Consider the following 18,931-nt stretch of genomic DNA (forward strand, 5'->3'; position numbering starts at 1 on the left):
CGTACCTTCACGCCCGTTTTCCTCCACAGTTCAGACTCATTTGTTCACCTCCCGTCACACTTATTTTTAGACTCCCTTTGAATCTGCGCTCTCCGCTTTAAAGAGACGATTTACTGCAAAATGAGTCCGATGACATTATTATTAAATATATCTTAAATAAATGGTGTTCTGAAGCCATTTACAAAAGTTTCTTTTTTTCTCTTCAATGTCCAATTCCGGCAACTGTCGTCTTACCTAATGCGAAAAGTAGCCTCAGCGTAATAACTACATCTCATCTTTCAGAACGTGGAATCCTCCTGAGCCCGTGTCAACCGCAGACCTTATTTCAGGCACTGGAAATGTTGGTTTGTTTGACCTGTTTCCAGGTTCACGGACTCAAATCCTGAATTTTCAAATATTAAAGACGGCGTTCTCACAAAGCCTCACTGGATCCAGCCAGATATACTTGAAGGAGAGAAACGGCGGTTGGCCGAAGCCTGGCGGTAATGTTGGAGACGGCGCAGCGCGGACAATAAGCAGATGACGCTCGTCTCCTGGGTATTGTGCATTTTCATCATAGCCCAGGGAAAAAATAGACTGCTTGTCTGAGTGGCAGTCGATCCCGGACACCTTCCCTCCCTTTGTCCATCGTCCCCTTTCTGCCACCGCGGCAGCGGATCCCGAGCCGCACGCAGGGGTTTTTTTTTTTTTTGTTTTTATCGTTCTTTTGTCTGCGCCTACAGTCGAACCGCACTCATCTCTGCTCCCGCCGCCAGGCCTAATCTGGCCCTCATGTTTTGGACTTGATGAGCTCGTGGCCCAGTGGAATAAGCCTGTTTGCCTCCTCCATAAAGCCGTGTTCCAGGCTTACACGCTTTGGCGACTTTACACGGCTTTGCAAAAAAAAAAAAAAAAAAAGTCATTTCAGCTGCTGTGTGGATAAGGAAATAGATGAAAAAAAAAAAACTGAGCGGATCATATTGGCTGTTTGGAGTGCGCTGTAGTTGGCCTGGTTTCTGCAAAGCCCTTAAAGCTAAGGACATTAAAAGGTTTATTGGTCTGTCACAGTAGATACCAGTGTGTGTAACCTGTGCGCGTCACGTGACCCGCTGGTAATTAGAGCTTTCCAGGAAGACCTTTCGGCCTGAACTGGAGAAATACACGCCGATGCTCCTCGGCGTTCTGCTCATTTCCTCCTCGGTTCTTTATGATTGCAGCCAGCGAGAGACGATGCTCGTGATGAACTTCAGAAAATCCTCCTCGGCTCCCTCCGCTTTGATTTCACTACTCCGCTGCTCGACTCTGATTAAATCTGCTCTAATTCAGCCCTGCTTACTCATATAATCAACTGTACTTTCTTCTTTCTAACACCCCGTTTTCCTTCTTTGGCCTCCCCTGAACTTCCGCCTCTCTCGATCCCTCCCTCCCTCCCTCTCTCTTTTTTCTTCCTCTCTTCTCTCTCTTTGTCTTTGTTTCCCTCCCAGGCCTCCCACTCTTCTTCCCCTTCTTCCTCCTCCTCCTCCTCTCTCTCCTGCCACCTCCAGCCGTCTGTGGCGGCCATGGAGGAGGCGGGCTCTGGGCTGGGCCTCAGCATGTCCGTCTCTAACTCCTACCTGATTGGCCAGGCCTCTCTGACCACACCCACGGTGAGTCGCCCCCCCCCTCCCCTCCTGCCATCCCTCCCATCCTCCACTCTGGCGTGGGTGCTGTGTGGTCCTGGACCGGTCCAGGGTGGCTTGACCTGTGTGTGTGTGTGTGTGTGTGTCTCCACCTTTTGAGGTTTTCGACAGCTCCATCCCTGGAGTGCCGGCACCCAGGTTGCTGTGTGGTCCTGAATTTAGATTCATCCGTCCATCCGTGTGTGTGTGTGTGTGTTTGGACTCCGTGGCTTTCATGTTTTGCTGTGCGCTCTCTCCTTTTTTTCTTTCTTTTTTTTTTTTTTAAACTGCACTGAGACACTAGACGTCGTGTGATTAATGTGTGCTTTGTGTGGCCGTTGAGTCATTTGTGTTGGGTTTGTGCAGCTTCTGTCTCGCCTGGTTTGTGTGTGTGTGTGTGTGTGTTTGCGTGCCGCGCTGAAGCATTTCTCGACATGACAGGTAATTATTTGACCCCTTTTTTCTCTTGGCCTCACACAAACAGTCTCATACAGGAAGCAATACACCACAACAAACTTCCACTTATTTCTGCTCCTTTCCACAACCTGTCGGCACCAGATTACTCCTCGGCGTCCTCCAGGGCCTTTGGTTTGTGCTTTTCCTCGAGGAAAGGAAAAAGCAGAGTTCCCCTCATCACTCATCTGAAAAAGATTTTTTTCTTTGTTTGTTGTTAAACAGTTAAATAAGGATTTTATTTTATTTTTTTACAGTTTACTGTAATTATCTCTATCCATCCATATCCATCTTCTATACTTTTATCCCAAAATGAGGAGATTCCCATGTTGCAACAGTGACGGATAACAGACAATAAAAGGATGAGTCAGTTAAATACAAGCCAGATGAACTGGTGCTCATAAGAACGAGATGCTGTAAACACGGGAGAGTGACCGGTTGACTCCAGCAGCGTGCCTTTTGGACTGTGGGAGCGAACTGAGGCTCTTTGATTGAAAACCCACAGGGAGAACATGCGAATTCTGCACAGAATGGCTCAAACCGGGGATCTCCTGTAACGCAGGAGAGCTGACCGCTGAACCTGTGTTGGAGAATCGCTCAGTTCCTTTTTATTCATGTCGCTTCTTCCACTTCTGCTCTCGCTCTTGACGAAACAAACCTTCCCTGTGAGGTTTGTACAGCAGCAGCTTATTTTGGTTTTTTTTGGCTTTAAACATCCCACAGTGGTATTTTAGGACTAATGTGTTTTTACATCAGTAATAGTTAATACCAGTGTGTTCTCAATGCCTCTGTAGCAACCTTTATGGTCTGTTTTTATCCTTAAAAAGGTCTTAAAAGTGTAGAAAAGTTGTGTGCTGGTGTCCTGGAGTCGTCGTGCAGTGCTGTGAGGGGCGTTACCTGTGGTAATAAACTATTGGCTGCTGTCATTGTTTCAGCGCAGCAGGGTAGAAAGAATGTGTACCGTGAAGCACGGCCGGTGTGCCTGAAGTTCGCCTATCTTGTTTGTTCTATCTTTAATAGAAAATGAAAAGAAAACACCGGGCGCGTTTGGAAGCGCCGCTGCACGAAGCTCCTTGACTCGCGCGTGCAGAAGCGGCTCATCTGGAGGCCTCCAGAGGCTTTCGGGCCGTAGGTTGAGGATTATAGATGAGATAACTGTTCCGTGGGTCAGATTGGAACACTTGAAAACGGCGGCGGCACCCGCTCCGGCCCTCTGGTCGGCGTTTGAGCGGGGCCGACCCGTGGTGACCCCGGGGTGCGTGAGGCGCGTCGAGGCCCGGCGCGGATCTCCCTCAGGACCGCTCCGCTGGAATGCGGCACCAGATGGACCTGATGGGAAACACATTTCCTCGCCTCGCTCTGCTCTTCCTTCCGTCCGTCTCTCTTTTCTCCCAGCTGTGTTCGTGCCGCCGTCGCTGTCCTCGCCGCCACCTCCTGTCTGCTCCGTGCTGCAGCCTCCTTCCCTCCTGAAACACACACACACACACACACTTCCACACCTCCCGTTTGTCTTTTTCTGTGGAATGTTTGCATTCCTCAACTCTTTGGGGGTGTGATGGGGGGCTTTTTGAGGAGGAAAGCTGCTTTGCATACGCTGACAGGAAAACACTGTTTTATTAATAATCTGGGCTTCCTCGTTCTATCACAACACTTGAGACTGCAGGAGGGATTTTATTTTCTTAAACCTGCGTGAACATGTGCCTTCTTGTGTATATGTGTGTGTGTGTGTGTGTGTGTGTGTGTGTGTGTGTGTGTGTGTGTGCGCTGTGTAGTGATTTGTGTATGCACAGATCTATGCTGCTGTGCTGAAACGGGACTGGTATGTGCAACGTGTTGAGACAGGTTACTGCTACCTCCCTGCTGGCAGGCGCTTCATCAGCCGGCCACACACACACACACACACATGCACACACACTCACTCACTGTTAAGGCATCTCCTGTCCAAACACACACACACTGTCATTGGATGTGAGCTTATCTGTGCCCGTGTTGAACATTTCTGTCTCATTATCTTCCGTGTCATCTCAGTGGAGACGTTCCTCCTCCCGTCACCGATTCCGCTTTAGCTTTTTTTTTTTTTTTTGAAGATTTTTTCCCAGAAGTGTGTGTGAGTGCGTTTCATGTTCGGGCACATCACTCCTGCTTTCCTATAGGCTTTAACAGAAGTCCAGGGAGCTGTGGCGAACGTGATTCTCCCTCCTCTGCTTCCTATTGTTCAGCTTCTTTTGCTACCTGCTCTGCTTTTCTCCTCCTCTGATTTCTTAGTCCTGTCTTCTTTTTCTTTTTTTCTTCTTCTTCTTCTTTTTCTTTTTTTTTTCCCACCCCTTGCTTTCATTCTTTCCACCAATCACAGAGCTTGGACCAGGTTGCCTTGACCAATGCCACCGTTCTGGATGGCAGCGGGGGCGGGCCCAACGGTTCCCTGGCCGGCTCGCTGGGCTCTGTGGCCGTCTGTCTTCCTTCTGAGTCTTCTCTCACTGACTCTCTCCACACCTCGGCGGTGAGCTCCGGACGGCCGGATGAACTGTGATTGTGGATGCCCTGCTCCCCCCCCACCCCACCCCCCCGGTGCCGATCGGTGTTAGATTACAGCCGTTTGGTGCTCAGCGTTGTTGTTCTTGTGATAATACGGTGACTCGTTCACTCGGAGGCATCTTGTTGCCATCATCACTGCCCACAAACTGTCTGCTGTCTGATTATCGGTCGAAGAAAAAAAAACAAACTTAACAAAAAAAACAGGAATGCCAGTGGAGCATGTTGCATGTTCTTCTTGCAAGTCAATACTGCAGAAACCGTGCACTCCAGTGCCACCTGGTGGCCGAGAGGACGCGGAGCTGGAGGACGTTGGGAGCCCCACAGGCCGAGCTGCTGCTTCTCCTCCGCCTCACGGCCTCTCTTTATGTCTGCTGCACCCTGAGCGAGCACTCTGCCAGCCTCTCTGCGCCGCCTCACCCCTCGGTCTGTGTCCCTCCTCTTCTCCCGTAGAGCGAGTGCGCGAATGACGAGGGCGGGGAGGGGGAGTATGTCAACTTGTACTCTTCCAGCCAGGCCAATGGGGAGCTGCCTCTCTCCCTCAGAGTAAGTAGCTTGACCACGACGGGTGAAAGGCCGGTTCCATTTACGCGTCCCGTCTCTTCGGGGTGTGAATCAATTCAGATGCGGCGGCGGCGGCGGCGGGGGGATCTGATGAGCCGAGGGGCCTGTCGCCTGGCCGGCGGATGTCACTCTCGCATGCGCCGCTCTGAGTATTGATTCATCTCCTGGACGGATGGCGCTGAAATGGAATGTGAATGTAGGCAAACCTGACTGAGCATGACTTCAGGTTCACAAGGTTTGCCTGCTGAGGGACCCGTCCGCTCCGGCTGGTGTCTGTGGCAAATTAAAAAAAAAAAAAAAAAAGTGTGTGTGTGTGTTGTTGTGACTGCCTGGCTGGTGACTGCTGTCTCTCTGGCTGCGCTTCAACTCCTAACGAGCATTTAACCCCGTTCCCGATCTAACGCCTGACATGTCGCTGCTCCGAGACGGGATTCTCGATGGTTCACCAGTTTTCAATTTTCCAATAACATTCCTCCATAACAGTATAAGTGCATCGGTGCATGTGTGGCGGCTTCTGTGTGTGTGTGTGTGTGTGTGTGTGTGTGGTTGTGTTTGTTCTCCCTTGGGCCAGCTTGTGCACTGGAGGTGTATTTTTGGCTTCTGTAAATGTGCGAGAGCGACTGAGTGAAGTGATTGAGACGAGTGATGGTGTGTGTGGCTCCACATGGGGTGCAGCCACACACACACACGGTGCGCTGGTGTCATTCTGTTTTGGGACTCATCTGTTGGGGTTTTTTTTTTTTTTTTACCTCATGCTGGGGAAAAGCTGCATTTTACCCATCGGCCCTTTCAACCTTGACCTGTCAAGGTTGACGGAGGTTTTTTGTTTTTTCCTGTGAAAATACGTCGGTTCCAAGCATTCATCCTCTTCTCCGCCTCCACGTGTTGCATGAGATCCCGGCGCTTCATACGATCTCATCGATAAACCCGCCTCCTGTCCGTCACTGCATGGAATCACTCACCGGTGACGGTCGATGCTTCCCACAGCGCTCAGCCTCATTATTGTTTTGTTTTTTTTTTCCCTCCATCGATTAGGAAACGATTGCAGCTGATGATGTGCTGCAGGACCAGACCCCTCAGACACCTTCCACCAACAGCAAAGAGGCTTTAGAAAAGGAAAGGTGAGTGTCGCGTTTATCTGTTTTAGATCCATTATGTCACAAAACTAGTCAGTTTACTCATTTATCTTAGGAGTGCGTCATTTATTGCAAGCAGTGATCTAGATTGCAGCACTCAGAAGCATCAGCATCGAAACATTGATTCTGTTTTACACACTTGTCATTGGGGGAGCGAAAAGGAACGCATGGCAGGAAGAACATACAAAAATCAGGCCAGGATGTCTGTCCGGCATGTTGAACTCAGGAACACTCTCGGACTGTTTGGTGGAAGTCCCGCTAACCACGGCTTCACCAAACACTCCTGCAGTCGCCTCTCAACAAGAAATCTTTCACTGCTCGCTGTTTTCTGACATTTATTCCTGTATTAAATAATCAATATGGAGAGTAAATGTGAAACCCAGCAATTAGAATAACACCACACTATTAAGTCATGTTGATAAAAGTAGTAGTATCATCTCTAATCTCACTTCACTGAGTGACAGTATTTACTGTGAGCTTATCTTTGCATTGCAGTGTATCTGCAGTGATTCAACGCAAAACCATCAGAGTTGTATAAATTGCTTTTAAATTAATGTTTTTCATTTAAAAATGATGGGTTTGATTTTGGACTGTTGAAATAATGAATCATTCATTATTACTATCTTTCTGTCAAACTAGTCAAAACCATTATTTACACTTTCTAAAAGACTGTTTTTGTTCTATGTTCATACAGGTTTGTTCCCTGCATATAAATGCTACTTTAGCTCAGTTTATTCACTTTACTGTCTTCACTTCCTGAGGTCTCGGACGGCTGTGAAGTTAGAGGATGATGCTGTTATTCTTTTAGCGGTCGACACATCTGGTTAAATGAAGAGCAGCACGTTTCGGGCCGCGTTTCCAGTCACTGGTGTCTAAAGCGGCCGTGTCGCTGATGTTCCGTTCCAGGAGGCAGAAATCCACAGACTCGGCCGGGAGCGACGAGGAGGACGTGGACGAGCTCTCCCTCATCGACCACAAGGAGATCATGAGCAGGATAACACTAAAGCAGGAGGTGAGGCGCCCCCGGCTGACAGGGCGGGTGTTTAGAGGTCTGCTGTGAGCGTACGACCCGGCGTACGACGCACATTTCATCCCGTTAGTCCACGTCGGGCTAAAGGTCACAGCGTCAGCTGCCCAGATGTGAAATCACATTCTGAGCTGCACTGCTGCCAGCTGCTGCTGCTGCCCTCTGGAGGTAAAACTGTGAAACTGCAGCGGTCAAACTGATAAACCCCCCCCCCCCCCCCTCCTCCTCCCCCTCCTCCTCCTCCCCCTCCCCCTCCTGTGTGGTGCAGTCTGATGTACAGATGTTTGAAAATGCTGCTTTCTGCTCCGCAAGGTGAGGAGCAGGGTGACAGTGATCTACGGAGGGGGTGGGGGGGTGGAGTTTGCAGGGGAGGGGGATTTACGGGTCTGTGGCGACACACGGTGCTGTGCTGACGGGGAATATTGCAGTGGCTGTGATTTTATCACTCTGTAGTCTGACTTTTCCTCCGTCATCAGAGGAGCTGGTGCAGGGCGGAGGGGGGCTGGGGGGGCTGGGGGGGGGGGGGCGCTGAGGAGGAACTGAGCCTGCCACAGTTTGGGCAGGACCGCACTACCTCACGTCAACTCTCTAACCACTCTCTCCTTCATCTCTCTCTCTCTCTGTCCTTCATCTCCTCCCATCCTCTGCACCTCGCCGCCTCCCCCCCCCCCCCCCCCCCAGAATGACGACGGCCCCGACGTCCGCGCCGGATCGGGAGACATTCTATTAGTCCACGCTACAGAGACAGACCGCAAAGGTACCGTACCGCGGCGGCGGCGGCTGCTTTCTCCGTGTTTCTGGGTCACTGGCACAGCCGCGTGTTTTGACAACTTGATGCATCTGCGTTCTCCGCCTCCGTATCCAGCGGCGCGTTGTTGTGTTTGTTGAGTGTGATTCTTGGGTTTTGACTGATGTGTGATCACTGCTCTGTGAGCGGCGTGCTAAACAGCCCCCGTCTGTCTGAGGCCGGCGTGTTTGCAGTGTGTATCCGTCAGATTGGAGGATGTCTTGTCGGCTTTAATTAGTCAGCTGAACGTGTCGACTGAAATGCGCTCCTCTTCCTCCCGACAGATCTCGTTTTGTACTGTGAAGCCTTTCTGACTACATATAGGACTTTTATAACCCCAGAAGACCTCATTAAGAAGCTACACTACAGATATCCTTTTTAAATCACTCAGCCTGTCGCTCCGAGCCGCCGCTTCTGTTTCTTTCTTATTTTGTCTGTTTTTCTGGCTTTAATCCTTCTTTAATTTGGAAAGATTTGTTTATCTTCTTTGTGCCGCTTTGGGTTAAAATATTCATCGACGGAGACCTGAGTCGCCTAAAATCCTTCACCACAGGAAACTGATGCTGAAAATACCTGAAGATATCAGGTGTTTCTGTCAGTCTGTCTGGAGTTTAACTGAACATGAACTCTGTTTTACAGTAACAACAAGCTTTTATTGAAATGTGCTCGAATTCAGAATCTACTCGCAGAATTATTTTTTATCAGATTTGTGTTGATATTGATATAAATAACTATTTTTACTTTGAATATTCTTTGAATGCAACAAAATACAACTTAAAGGGGTTTGTTCTTGATAAAAAAGAATTTCTATTCTAATGTTATTGTCGATCAATCTGAATGAAGTTGATTGAGGAAAAAAAGTCCTGTTTAATGAAGCTGACAACTTTTTAGTTCAGGAATTCAGAATTTTGTGTTTTTCTGCACACAAAACCTAAACTGTTAATCATTTCACAATAAGAGGATGATTATTTCATCACGTGCTGACACCTATCCACAACATTTTAACTGCCTAAATTTAGTAAATTTAGAATTAAATGATAAAAACAACTATTTAAAGAAGGATGCTGTTTAAGGTTCAGGGGGGTAATTTAAACCTAGTCTGTGCTGTAGATTATCTTTATATTATTCTTAAAAAAGTAAATGGTAGAAGTATAAATGTGTAATCCACTTGCTGCGCTCCACGTGTCGTTGGTTTCCTTGACCCCGGAGCACATACACAACCTTCTGCCACAGTCCGGACACGTTCAAGAAGCGCGTCAGCAAGAACACGTTCTTCGTGCTGGTGCGCGTGGTGGACGAGCTCTGGTGAGTATCGCCCAGCAACTTCACCGAGCCGGGGACGGGAGTCTTATTGATCCGTTTGGCTGTGCATATAACCTTTATTAATAACCTCTGCTGCCTTCAGGCAGCTGGGAAATATCGACAAACCCTCATTATTTTTGTTAAAGGATTGCTTTCCTGTATGGAGGTATGATTTCGTTACCAATCCGTCTCCCCGCAGCCTGGTGGAGCTGACGGAGGACATCCTGAAGCAGCTGATGGACCTGGTGTTCACGCTGGTGTGCAATGGCGAGCTCAGCCTCGCCCGCGTCCTCCGCAAGAACATCCTGGACAAGGTGGAGCAGAAGAAGCTGCTGCGCTACACTAACTCCCTCAAGCCTCTGGCCGCCCGGGGAGTCTCTGCCAGGTACGCTCAGCCGCGCGGAATCGGCTGTGTTTTAATAATCTGCTTGAAAAGGGCACGTTCTAAAAAGCTTTTAATCAGCAGTTTGAGAACAAAGATGGAGAAAACACACTCTAATCAAACCAGATGTGATCGGGATTAGAGAAAATCCAGGAAAAGGGTTTCAGTCAGACGGGAGGTCAGAAATAGAAAACAGCAGCATGTGGCTGTGAGGGCGGAGGCAAGCCTCAGAGGTGAGGCTGTTACCAGAGGGCGGAGCGTGGAGCGAGGACATCTAGTGGACAGAAGAGGAACTTGTTTTTGAAAACATTCAGTGGTTTTCCTTTTCGCTGAAGCTCTCCTGACACTGTTTTTCTACAGGTATTCTCAATGTGAGCATACAAAAACCAGAGCAGCATTTTATAAATGTCTTTTCCTCTCTTTTTATTTTATAATTAGTTTTAGTCATCTATTAGTTTGTTGCTCTTTCTTAAAATGTATGTGTGTGTGTGTGTAAATAGATTGATCCTGCAGCAGATCCGCACTGTTAAAAACTGATTTTCGGTGTTTTCCAGGCCGGGGACGCTCCACGACTTCCGCAGCCACGAGATCGCCGACCAGCTGACGCTCCTCGACGCCGAGCTCTTCTATAAGATCGAGGTACGGCGGCTCGTTTGCCTCCCCGCTGAAGGAAACGTCCCGCTCAGCAGCGAGCGTTAACCCTCTTCATTCCCGCCAGATTCCCGAGGTCCTGCTGTGGGCGAAGGAGCAGAACGAGGAGAAGAGCCCCAACCTGACGCAGTTCACAGAGCACTTTAACAACATGAGCTATTGGTGAGACGACAGGAACACTGCAGCAGCGAAAAGCTTTACGAACCACAGAGGAGACTGGAAGAAGCACTGCTTTAAATCCTATTTGTCTTTTAGTGTAACTTTGAATATGTTAGCAGCAACGAAAACGTTCCAGAATGTCTTGAGGTGTGTCTTCAGCCAGAGTTAAAGCGTCGGTTTAGATTAAAAAAAAAAAAGAAATTTTCTTTAAATAGACATCAGAGGCGTCATTCGACTGTAAATAGTTTATCAAGGCGACCCGTCGTCGTCTCTTCTGTCTGACTGAAACGTGGCGGCGTGTTTCGGGTGGATGGTGACGCCGCTTGTCTCCTGCAGGGTGCGCTCTCTGATCATCCAGCAGGAGAAAGCTCAAGACAGAGAGAAGCTGCTTCTCAAGTTCATTAAGATAATGAAGGTGGGTTAACGTTCCCCAGAGGAAAACTACACGCACACACACACACACACACGCTCATTTTTATTGCCAACAATGTGTGTGTGTTTTTCCCTTCCAGCACTTAAGAAAGTTGAACAACTTCAACTCGTACTTGGCAATACTGTCGGCGCTGGACTCGGCTCCCATCCGGAGGCTGGAGTGGCAGAAGCAGACCTCGGAGGTTCGCTGTGTTCCAGTCGCTCGCCGCCTCCCGTCAAGCCTTTCACCCCACGAGGCTTTAAGATCTCCTCCCTCTCTCTGCTCTCTCAGGGTCTGGAGGAATACTGCACCCTGATCGACAGCTCCTCGTCCTTCAGGGCCTACAGAGCCGCTCTGGCGGAGGTGGAGCCGCCCTGCATCCCCTACCTGTGAGTCGACGCGCCCAGATCTGAAGGAATGAATTGAATTTAACATTAAAAGTTGATTAAGTGAATGAATGTCAGATGCGACTGCGACGTGTTGATCGATTCTCGTCTGTCTCCTCCTCCTCCTCCTCCTCCCATCAGGGGTCTCATCCTCCAGGACTTGACCTTCGTCCACCTGGGGAACCCCGACCTCATTGAGGGGAAGGTCAACTTCTCCAAACGCTGGCAGCAGTTCAACATCCTGGACAGCATGCGTCGCTTCCAGCAAGTGTGAGTCCCCCGGGATGCATTCCCGATGAGCGATCCGTCGGCGCGGCGCTTTCTCAGACATCCATCACGCCAATAAATGTCGTCGTTTGTTTGGGGCCGCAGTGCGCCGCCACTTCGGTTTTTCATTACATTTTAATCTTGTTAAAAAAGCAACGACTTGGCACAGGCTCTGTGTTTTTAAATTCTCCCCGCATTCATCAAAGCCCGTCTGATCACAGGCACTACGAGCTGAAGCGCAACGAGGACATCGTCTCCTTCTTCAACGACTTCAGCGACCACCTGGCGGAGGAGGCCCTGTGGGAGCTGTCGCTCAAGATCAAGCCCCGGAACATCACCCGGCGCAAGACGGACCGCGAGGAGAAGACCTAGGGCGCCGCCCGCCGCCCGACTCTGACCTCCAACTGTGCTTCATGACACTAACTCCACTTTACTACAGACCGAAGCGATCCACTGGAGCCGAGGAGAAGAATCCAGAACAAACTTAACAGAGACAAGCCGAGCGCCGCCGAGGTTCACAGAGAGCGCCGCCGCTCTGGGAGATTACTATTGGGATTACCGACGGAGGAGGGGGAGGAGGAGGAGGAGGGGGAGGAGGAGGAAGGCCGGTGGAGTGGAGGAAGCACAGAGCGGACGGGGAGACGCGACGCCACGCTCTGACTGGAGCTGCTGCTGCGAGTCCACCTCCCCCTCCGGCCGCTCCTTCCTCTTCCTCATCTACGTGCCATTCGCCGGTCATCTTCTGCAGCCCGCCGCTCGCCGAGACGCCGACCCGAGGTTCCCAGCTCGGAGGAGAGGATGGCCTTTTACAGACTAGAACCTACCAGTTTGTTTTGAAACCTTTTTTTTTTCTTTTGTTTTTTTTTTCTTTTGTGTAAGAATCATGTATGGTTATGAATTGTATTATATACAGTGCTCCTTTTGTTCTCGAAAAGGATGTTTAAGCTTATGAGAAGAGCTTAGCTTCTCCCAAGTGCCATACGTATGTGCACTAAAAAAGAAAAAAAAAGCGAAGCAAAAACACGAAAAAGACGAAATTACTCAAGATGCTGTGATCTATGTACGTCATACTGAATCATCATGGAGTGCCGTGTTCAAGTGTAGAGAAACGCCAGGCAATCACAATCACGTCCCCGTCACGTCCAGCGTGTGTGTGTGAGTGTGTGTGGGTGTGCGACTGAAGTCCTCGCGACTCGTGTGTGTGTTTGTGTGTCATTCCAAAATGTGCTGTAGTAAATCTTTTTGTTTTGTTTTTCTTGTTTTGGAATAATGGTCAAAACCAACACGTCACACTGTGCTCTCAAACTCCAATAAAACAAAAACAGCTCTGTTTCTATACACGCCGTGTCGCTCGCACACTTCTTATCGCTTCTCGAGGCTAATGCTAGTTGGCGAGATACCTCGGCTCGGGTCGTATCGTCGTCGCGCTTCAGAAATCTGTCAGTTGATTTCATCTTTAAGGGACAGATTCAATGCTGCTGGGACCAACATGTTAGTTTGATAACCTTCAACACAGGTGAATTGAAAATGTTACATACAGCACCTTTTATTAAAAAAACAAACAAATCTTAAGGCAGTGCTAAGTCCTCAATGCCACATAAATACAGAGAAACAACGAACGCAGTGAGACAGTAGCTTAATATTACTATAGTTTAAATATACGAATCTCATTTAGAGCAACTAACAACATTCTTTTCGTGGTCAGGTCCAGGTGGGAGAGCGTGCAGAGAATTCTACCATCCACTTCAAGGACCTTCCAGCTCAGCAACATGTTTTGACATTAAAAAGACAGCATCGGGGAAGACTGTACATTTAAAGAAGAAATGATACTGATGTGATTCTGCAGCGCTGGATGCTCGCAGCAAGTCGTCATGTTTAAAAACGGATGAGAAACTTCTCATCCGCGAGGCTCAAAACTGCCGCTCCGTTTGCTCAGTGCGGCCGGCTGCTGGGCTCCAGCAGGACTCGCTTCCCCGGCAGGTTGGCGGCGCCGTTCGGCAGGTCGCTCTGCTCGCCGATGGCCCGCTTCAGGCTCCGCCCCTGGCCGTTCATGGAGCCGCGCTGCCACTTGCACAGGTCGCCGTTCAGGATGTCCTGGATATGCTGCACGATGAGGTTGATGGCCACTGAGTGGACATGGAGAATGGGATTTTTAGTTCTCTCTTAAGTGTCCCTGAAGTGTTGGAGAACGTGGAAAGTCAAAAGAAAGCACTGACCCATGTTATCGACTCCTCTGGGAATGATGACGTCTGCGTACTTCTTAGTCTGGAAAGAAGAAAACAATCTTAAAAAAGGTTCTGCTCGATAAAAAAAATCAATTTTAACACTCACTTCACATTTTATGTTGTTCAGATGGCAATTTGCTGTCTACACTGCTGAAGTGACTCCCGTGTGCAAAAGATGTGACGTGAGAAGTAAATATGGACGCTGCAGATAATGGGAGTAATTCTGGAGAAGTTGGAACTCGGACTTCTACAAAAGAAGTTTAGGGATTAGGAGCGCACTGATTTTCATGGAGCAGAATCTGTTCACTCTGGAAAGTAAACACGCAGCCACGTTTAAGTTTTGTCCACTTTTAATTGAAAATGCTGCACTTCTGTTGTGTTTTGGGGGTCCGTTTACACGACGGCAGTTATCGGAGCCACTGAAAACGCAGCCTTTTTGAAAAGAAACTCCACATAATTGGGGAAAAAAAAACATATTTATTGATCTGTTTTGAATAAAAAAAGCTGTTGACTGTCATGAAGAAGGGACTGTCATACTTACCGGTAAGCAAAACTCCTCGAAGGCGGGCTTGACGAACGTTGTGTACTGACCGAGAATCTGCTCCAGGTCTCTCCCTCTGCTCATGTCTCGCAGGACTACGGAGAAAAATGAACGGCGGATCTCAACAGGACGGCAGCCGGAGCGGCGATTTGCGGAGAAAGGTTGGGTACCTCTGCGAGACAGCCTGACGTCCGAGTCCGTGTCCACGAACAGCTTCATGTGAAACATGTCGCGCACCTTCTGCGGGTAGAAGACGAGGATCCCTTCGAAGAGGACGACGTCTGCCGGGTAAACCGTGATCCTGTCCTCTAACCTGTCGGCGCACACGGGTGATCTCAGAGAAAAGCACTGAAGCACGAGAATGGAGGATTCTCCCTGTTGTTCTGTGTCTTTTCTACCTGGAATGGGTGACGAAGTCGTACGTCGGCACTTCAACCACAAGGCCCTCGGCGATATCCTTCAAGGTCTGGTACATTAACTCGGTATCAAATGCCTCTGCGACAGAAACAGAAGAGATGAGCAGAGTAAATATCTGTGACCCATTTTCTTCAAGTAAACAAAGCTCAGATTTTCCAGAAGGTCCACTTGAACTTCAGACCTGAGGCAACATTTCTTTTCAGTGCTTCTCCCTTCAAAGCTGGAATGTGACACACACACTGGTGTTTCTGCAGATCACATTTTTCTTTGGTGACAGGTCTTGAGACATGCCAATGTGCTTCAGTCTACACTCATGAATTTGAGTTATATCATGTAAATAACTCGGACGGAGCCCCGTGCATAGGGTGAAGAATTACAGATCCGCCTAACAAAGACGTCAAATCAGTAAGTATTCTCACTCACGCCTCTTCAGGGAAGACTTTCTCTTTCACTTTGAAGTGTGCAGTGTGTTCATCAATACTCATTTTGACAGCTCATCCTCTGGTTCCTCTGGAGCTTTTCTACCTTGTGCACCATGACTTCCGTGACCTACTTTCAGAGGCAGAGCATGCTCCGGCAGCGTACCTGGATGGTCAAAGTTGTACTGGCCTTTCAGGGCCTTGGCCTTCTGGTCTGGGGTCAGGACTTTGTAGAAGCAGTCCTGACTCACGATAACCACCTTCCTCTGGCGGTGGTCCACCATGTGCTGCCCCAGCAGCTCCATGATCTTGGCGCAGACTGTAGACTGTACGAATGGAGAAACGAGTCACATTTCCTGCTCTGATGAGTGCGACCAGTCCGTTGGAGTAATTTCAAAACACAACAGCTGAATGAGTGAAAGGAACAGAAATTTTAAAATGTCATTTTTAGCATCTCTCAAGTTTAATGACAGTCAGCTGACTTCCTGCCGCAGCTGTCACGAGCCATGAAATGTCACTATGTGACACATATAAATGTGCTAATATATACACAGAACAAATGAAAAAGCTTCACTATCAATGGGGTAAAAAAAAAACGCGTAATGCCGAAATACTGCGGATATTTTAGATACTTGGTTAATTTTGGCGCTTCTGTCGCACATTAAGAAGCTACCGGAAGATGCTAGCTGTCGCGCTGAGGCTGTAATGAACCGTCCTGACCTTCCCGCTGGCCGTTCCCCCGCTGACTCCTATCAAAAAGGGGTGATGCCGAGGCCGCTCGGCCTCCCCGGAGGCTCCCGAACCGTCCATGGCGGTCTGGCTAGGAGGAGGAAGACGACAGAGGGCTGGAGGTGCGCTAGCTGGGCTAACTGCTGGAGTGACACCGCGCCGCTCTCGCGAGAACTGACGAGAGCTGTCAAAACAACGTGCTCCAGACGTGACGTCACACGAAAACAAACCGTCGGGTTATTTTTATTCTAGTTCTGAAATGTTTTAAAAATAAACTGATGAAGAAGGCGAAATTCAAAAGAGGAAACATGAATATATTTTTGTGCTGCATTTGATTTTCTGTGTTTTCATTAATGATTTCAAACATAGTTGATCAGTATCCCCCACTTAATAAAATAGCGGTATTTATCCATCACATTAGTAGTGAACAACACTAAATCTGTACAACTGTTTTAAAATGTGCATAAAAAACAGACACCTGCTCTTTTCACTGTTGATTTCCTTTAAAATAACCACAATTGACAATGAAGTTTAAAAACAGGATGATATCCTCTATTTCAGTAGGATGGGGTCAGAGATCATAATAATAAAGAAAATGCAAAAAAAAAAAGTCGAAACAGTAGGAATTGAAAACTTAACTCTTTGCTCAAAATGACAAATGCAATTAAAAAGCTGAGTGTTTAATTTAACATAAATACACTTATCTTACACTTTACAAAGAGATGATAAATTGTCGAGACCTCTTTAATCATCTTTCCTGCAAAAGAAAGTTCCTGATCTGGTATTTTTATATCTGCTTTATACAGAATAATGTCTCAGAGATCGGGTGACAAAAGCCACAAGCATGATTCATTTTAGTCCCGTAGGCAGCTACTGAATCCGCATCCTGCAGACTCACAGAATAAACCAGCAAACAGGTCCCTCCTTCAGTTTGTCACACAGAGTATAAACACATTACAAACTTTATTGCTTTTCTGGCTCATTGTCTGTCCGTCCTGTGTCTTTTCCATTTTGTGGATTATTTTTTCTGGATTCATCCAACACGATCTCGAGAGCAGCGCTGCCCTCCACCCGCCTCACAGTCTCTCCTTTGGCAGCCAGGATTTCCTCGATGTTCCTGAAGCACAAAGCAACATATCATACAATGCTCTAAAACGTTACACAGCAGAACAGAACATTCAGATGGATGCGTCTCTGTGCGTTTCCTCCTGTATTGGACTAGTGAAGTACATAAAATGGAAACAGCCTTCCCTTTTTGTTTCTGCAGCATATACTGTATTAAAGACAGACATTACAGAGTCGAGGGTACCACCCACCTCTTCCCCTCCAGGTCAGAGAACCAGGAGAGATTATCAGCGATGATGTGATGGTTCTTACATCCCGAACATGTGACGATCACGACACCTTTGTGGTACGCCAACTTAGAGATCTTCTGCATGGACCTGGTGGAGCAAACCTGCAGATAAGACAAAAACAGATGTGTTACATTGAATAAGAGTCTTTCTCATGGTGCAAAAAGAGACTGCTGTCAAGTGAGCCTACACTTCTTAGCCCGCAGTCAAATGAGCCGCACGTTCACTAGCTGTGCGCAAATACACCGAGCATTACGGTAACACCGTTCCAAAACCCATTTCAAAAAAAAGTGGAGCACGACGGAACACAGCTCACTGCATGTAATACATTATATATTGATGATTATATATTACTGCACTTCATGAATTATATATTACTTTCATAAACACTATGAAGTATGAATACTGTGTACTTTTACTCTCATTTGTTGCCAAAGTTCATTAAACATAGTAAGACAAGCCATTGTTATCTGACTTTGAAGTGCATTACAATCCTGTTTTTCAATAAGTAGTCCACAAAATCAGTACTGCTGGACTTAATACATTACAAATTACCTGCATAAGTACTATGAAGTACTATTACTGTGTACTTTTCCTGTAATTTGTCGCCAAAGTTCCCCGTTGGTGTGAATAAAAGCCATTTTCACCTAACTTTGAAGTGCATTAAAATCCTTTTTTCAATAAGTAGTCCACAAAATCAGTACTTCTGGACTTAGTACATTACATATTACTTGTACAATGACTATGAAGTACCTTTACTGTGTACTTTTCATGTAATGTGTCACCAAAGTTCCCTGTTGTTATAAATAAAAGCCAATTTTGCCTGACTTTGAAGTGCATTAAAATCCTTTTTTTAATAAGTAGTCAAAGAAATCAGTACTGCTGGACTTAGTACATTACATATTACTTGTACAATGACTATGAAGTACTATTACTGTGTACTTTTCCTGTAATTCATGGCCGAAATCCCCATTTCATGTGAATAAAAGCCATTTTCGCCTGACTTTGAAGTGCATTAAAATCCTTTTTTTCAATAAGTAGTCCACGAAATCAGTACTGCTGGACTTAATACATTACAAATTACTTGCACAAGTACTATGAAGTACTATTACTGTGTACTTTTCCTGTAATTTGTCGCCAAAGTTCAACGTTGTTGTAAATAAAAGCCAATTTCGCCTTACTTTGAAGTGCAATAAAATCCTTTTTTTTGATAAGTTTTCCACAAAATCAGTACTGCTGGACTTAGTACATTATATATTACTTGTACAATGACTATGAAGTACTTTGACTGCGTAGTTTTCCTGTAATTCATTGCCAAAGTTCCCTTTTGTTGTAAATAAAAATCAATTTCGCCCGACTTTGAAGTGCATTAAAATCCTTTTTTTCAATAAGTAGTCCCCGAAATCAGCACTGCTGGACTTAATACATTACAAATTACTTGCACAAGTACTATGAAGTACGATTACTGTGTACTTTTCCTGTAATTTGTCGCCAAAGTTCAACGTTGTTGTAAATAAAAGCCAATTTCGCCCGACTTTGAAGTGCAATAAAAT

At 47.2% G+C, this 18,931-nt stretch overlaps 3 protein-coding genes across 7 annotated transcripts in view; 1 reads left to right on the plus strand and 2 right to left on the minus strand.

Moving 5' to 3' along the window:
• LOC115382769 (rap guanine nucleotide exchange factor 1-like) overlaps positions 1-13,033 on the plus strand; it is a 47,917-nt gene extending 34,884 nt beyond the window's left edge. The window contains exons 12-27 of one of the 5 annotated variants that reach the window (XM_030084643.1): positions 1,464-1,625; positions 4,444-4,590; positions 5,076-5,168; positions 6,222-6,307; positions 7,229-7,334; positions 8,031-8,106; positions 8,421-8,505; positions 9,349-9,441; positions 9,638-9,823; positions 10,375-10,459; positions 10,539-10,633; positions 10,967-11,045; positions 11,143-11,244; positions 11,334-11,431; positions 11,570-11,698; positions 11,917-12,704. In XM_030084643.1, coding sequence (XP_029940503.1) covers positions 1,464-1,625; positions 4,444-4,590; positions 5,076-5,168; positions 6,222-6,307; positions 7,229-7,334; positions 8,031-8,106; positions 8,421-8,505; positions 9,349-9,441; positions 9,638-9,823; positions 10,375-10,459; positions 10,539-10,633; positions 10,967-11,045; positions 11,143-11,244; positions 11,334-11,431; positions 11,570-11,698; positions 11,917-12,067 — 1,773 coding nt within the window. In that variant the 3' untranslated portion in view covers positions 12,068-12,704. Of the gene's footprint in view, positions 1-1,463; positions 1,626-4,443; positions 4,591-5,075; positions 5,169-6,221; positions 6,308-7,228; positions 7,335-8,030; positions 8,107-8,420; positions 8,506-9,348; positions 9,442-9,637; positions 9,824-10,374; positions 10,460-10,538; positions 10,634-10,966; positions 11,046-11,142; positions 11,245-11,333; positions 11,432-11,569; positions 11,699-11,916 lie in introns of all 5 variants that reach the window. The other 4 variants (XM_030084648.1, XM_030084644.1, XM_030084645.1 and 1 more) reach the window with 4 other exon arrangements.
• A 198-nt stretch (positions 13,034-13,231) lies between these two features.
• LOC115382899 (uridine-cytidine kinase 1-like) lies at positions 13,232-16,178 on the minus strand. Its single transcript, XM_030084861.1, has 7 exons — positions 16,018-16,178; positions 15,464-15,623; positions 14,860-14,956; positions 14,632-14,774; positions 14,462-14,556; positions 13,912-13,960; positions 13,232-13,821 (listed from the first exon to the last, which is right to left on the minus strand). The coding sequence occupies exons 1-7, from the start codon at positions 16,105-16,107 to the stop codon at positions 13,628-13,630; spliced, it is 828 nt and encodes a 275-aa protein (XP_029940721.1). The 5' UTR covers positions 16,108-16,178; the 3' UTR covers positions 13,232-13,627.
• Positions 16,179-16,653: 475 nt separating this feature from the next.
• The window catches only part of LOC115383112 (DNL-type zinc finger protein-like), a 34,826-nt gene continuing 32,548 nt past the window's right edge, over positions 16,654-18,931 (minus strand). The window contains exons 6-7 of the mRNA XM_030085169.1: positions 17,343-17,482; positions 16,654-17,143 (exon numbers count right to left, since the gene is read on the minus strand). Of these exons, the coding sequence (XP_029941029.1) occupies positions 16,990-17,143; positions 17,343-17,482 (294 nt within the window). The 3' untranslated portion in view covers positions 16,654-16,989. The remainder of the gene's footprint in view (positions 17,144-17,342; positions 17,483-18,931) is intronic.

Source organism: Salarias fasciatus (genome assembly GCF_902148845.1).
Source record: "Salarias fasciatus chromosome 7 unlocalized genomic scaffold, fSalaFa1.1 super_scaffold_4, whole genome shotgun sequence".
Taxonomy (NCBI): domain Eukaryota; kingdom Metazoa; phylum Chordata; class Actinopteri; order Blenniiformes; family Blenniidae; genus Salarias; species Salarias fasciatus.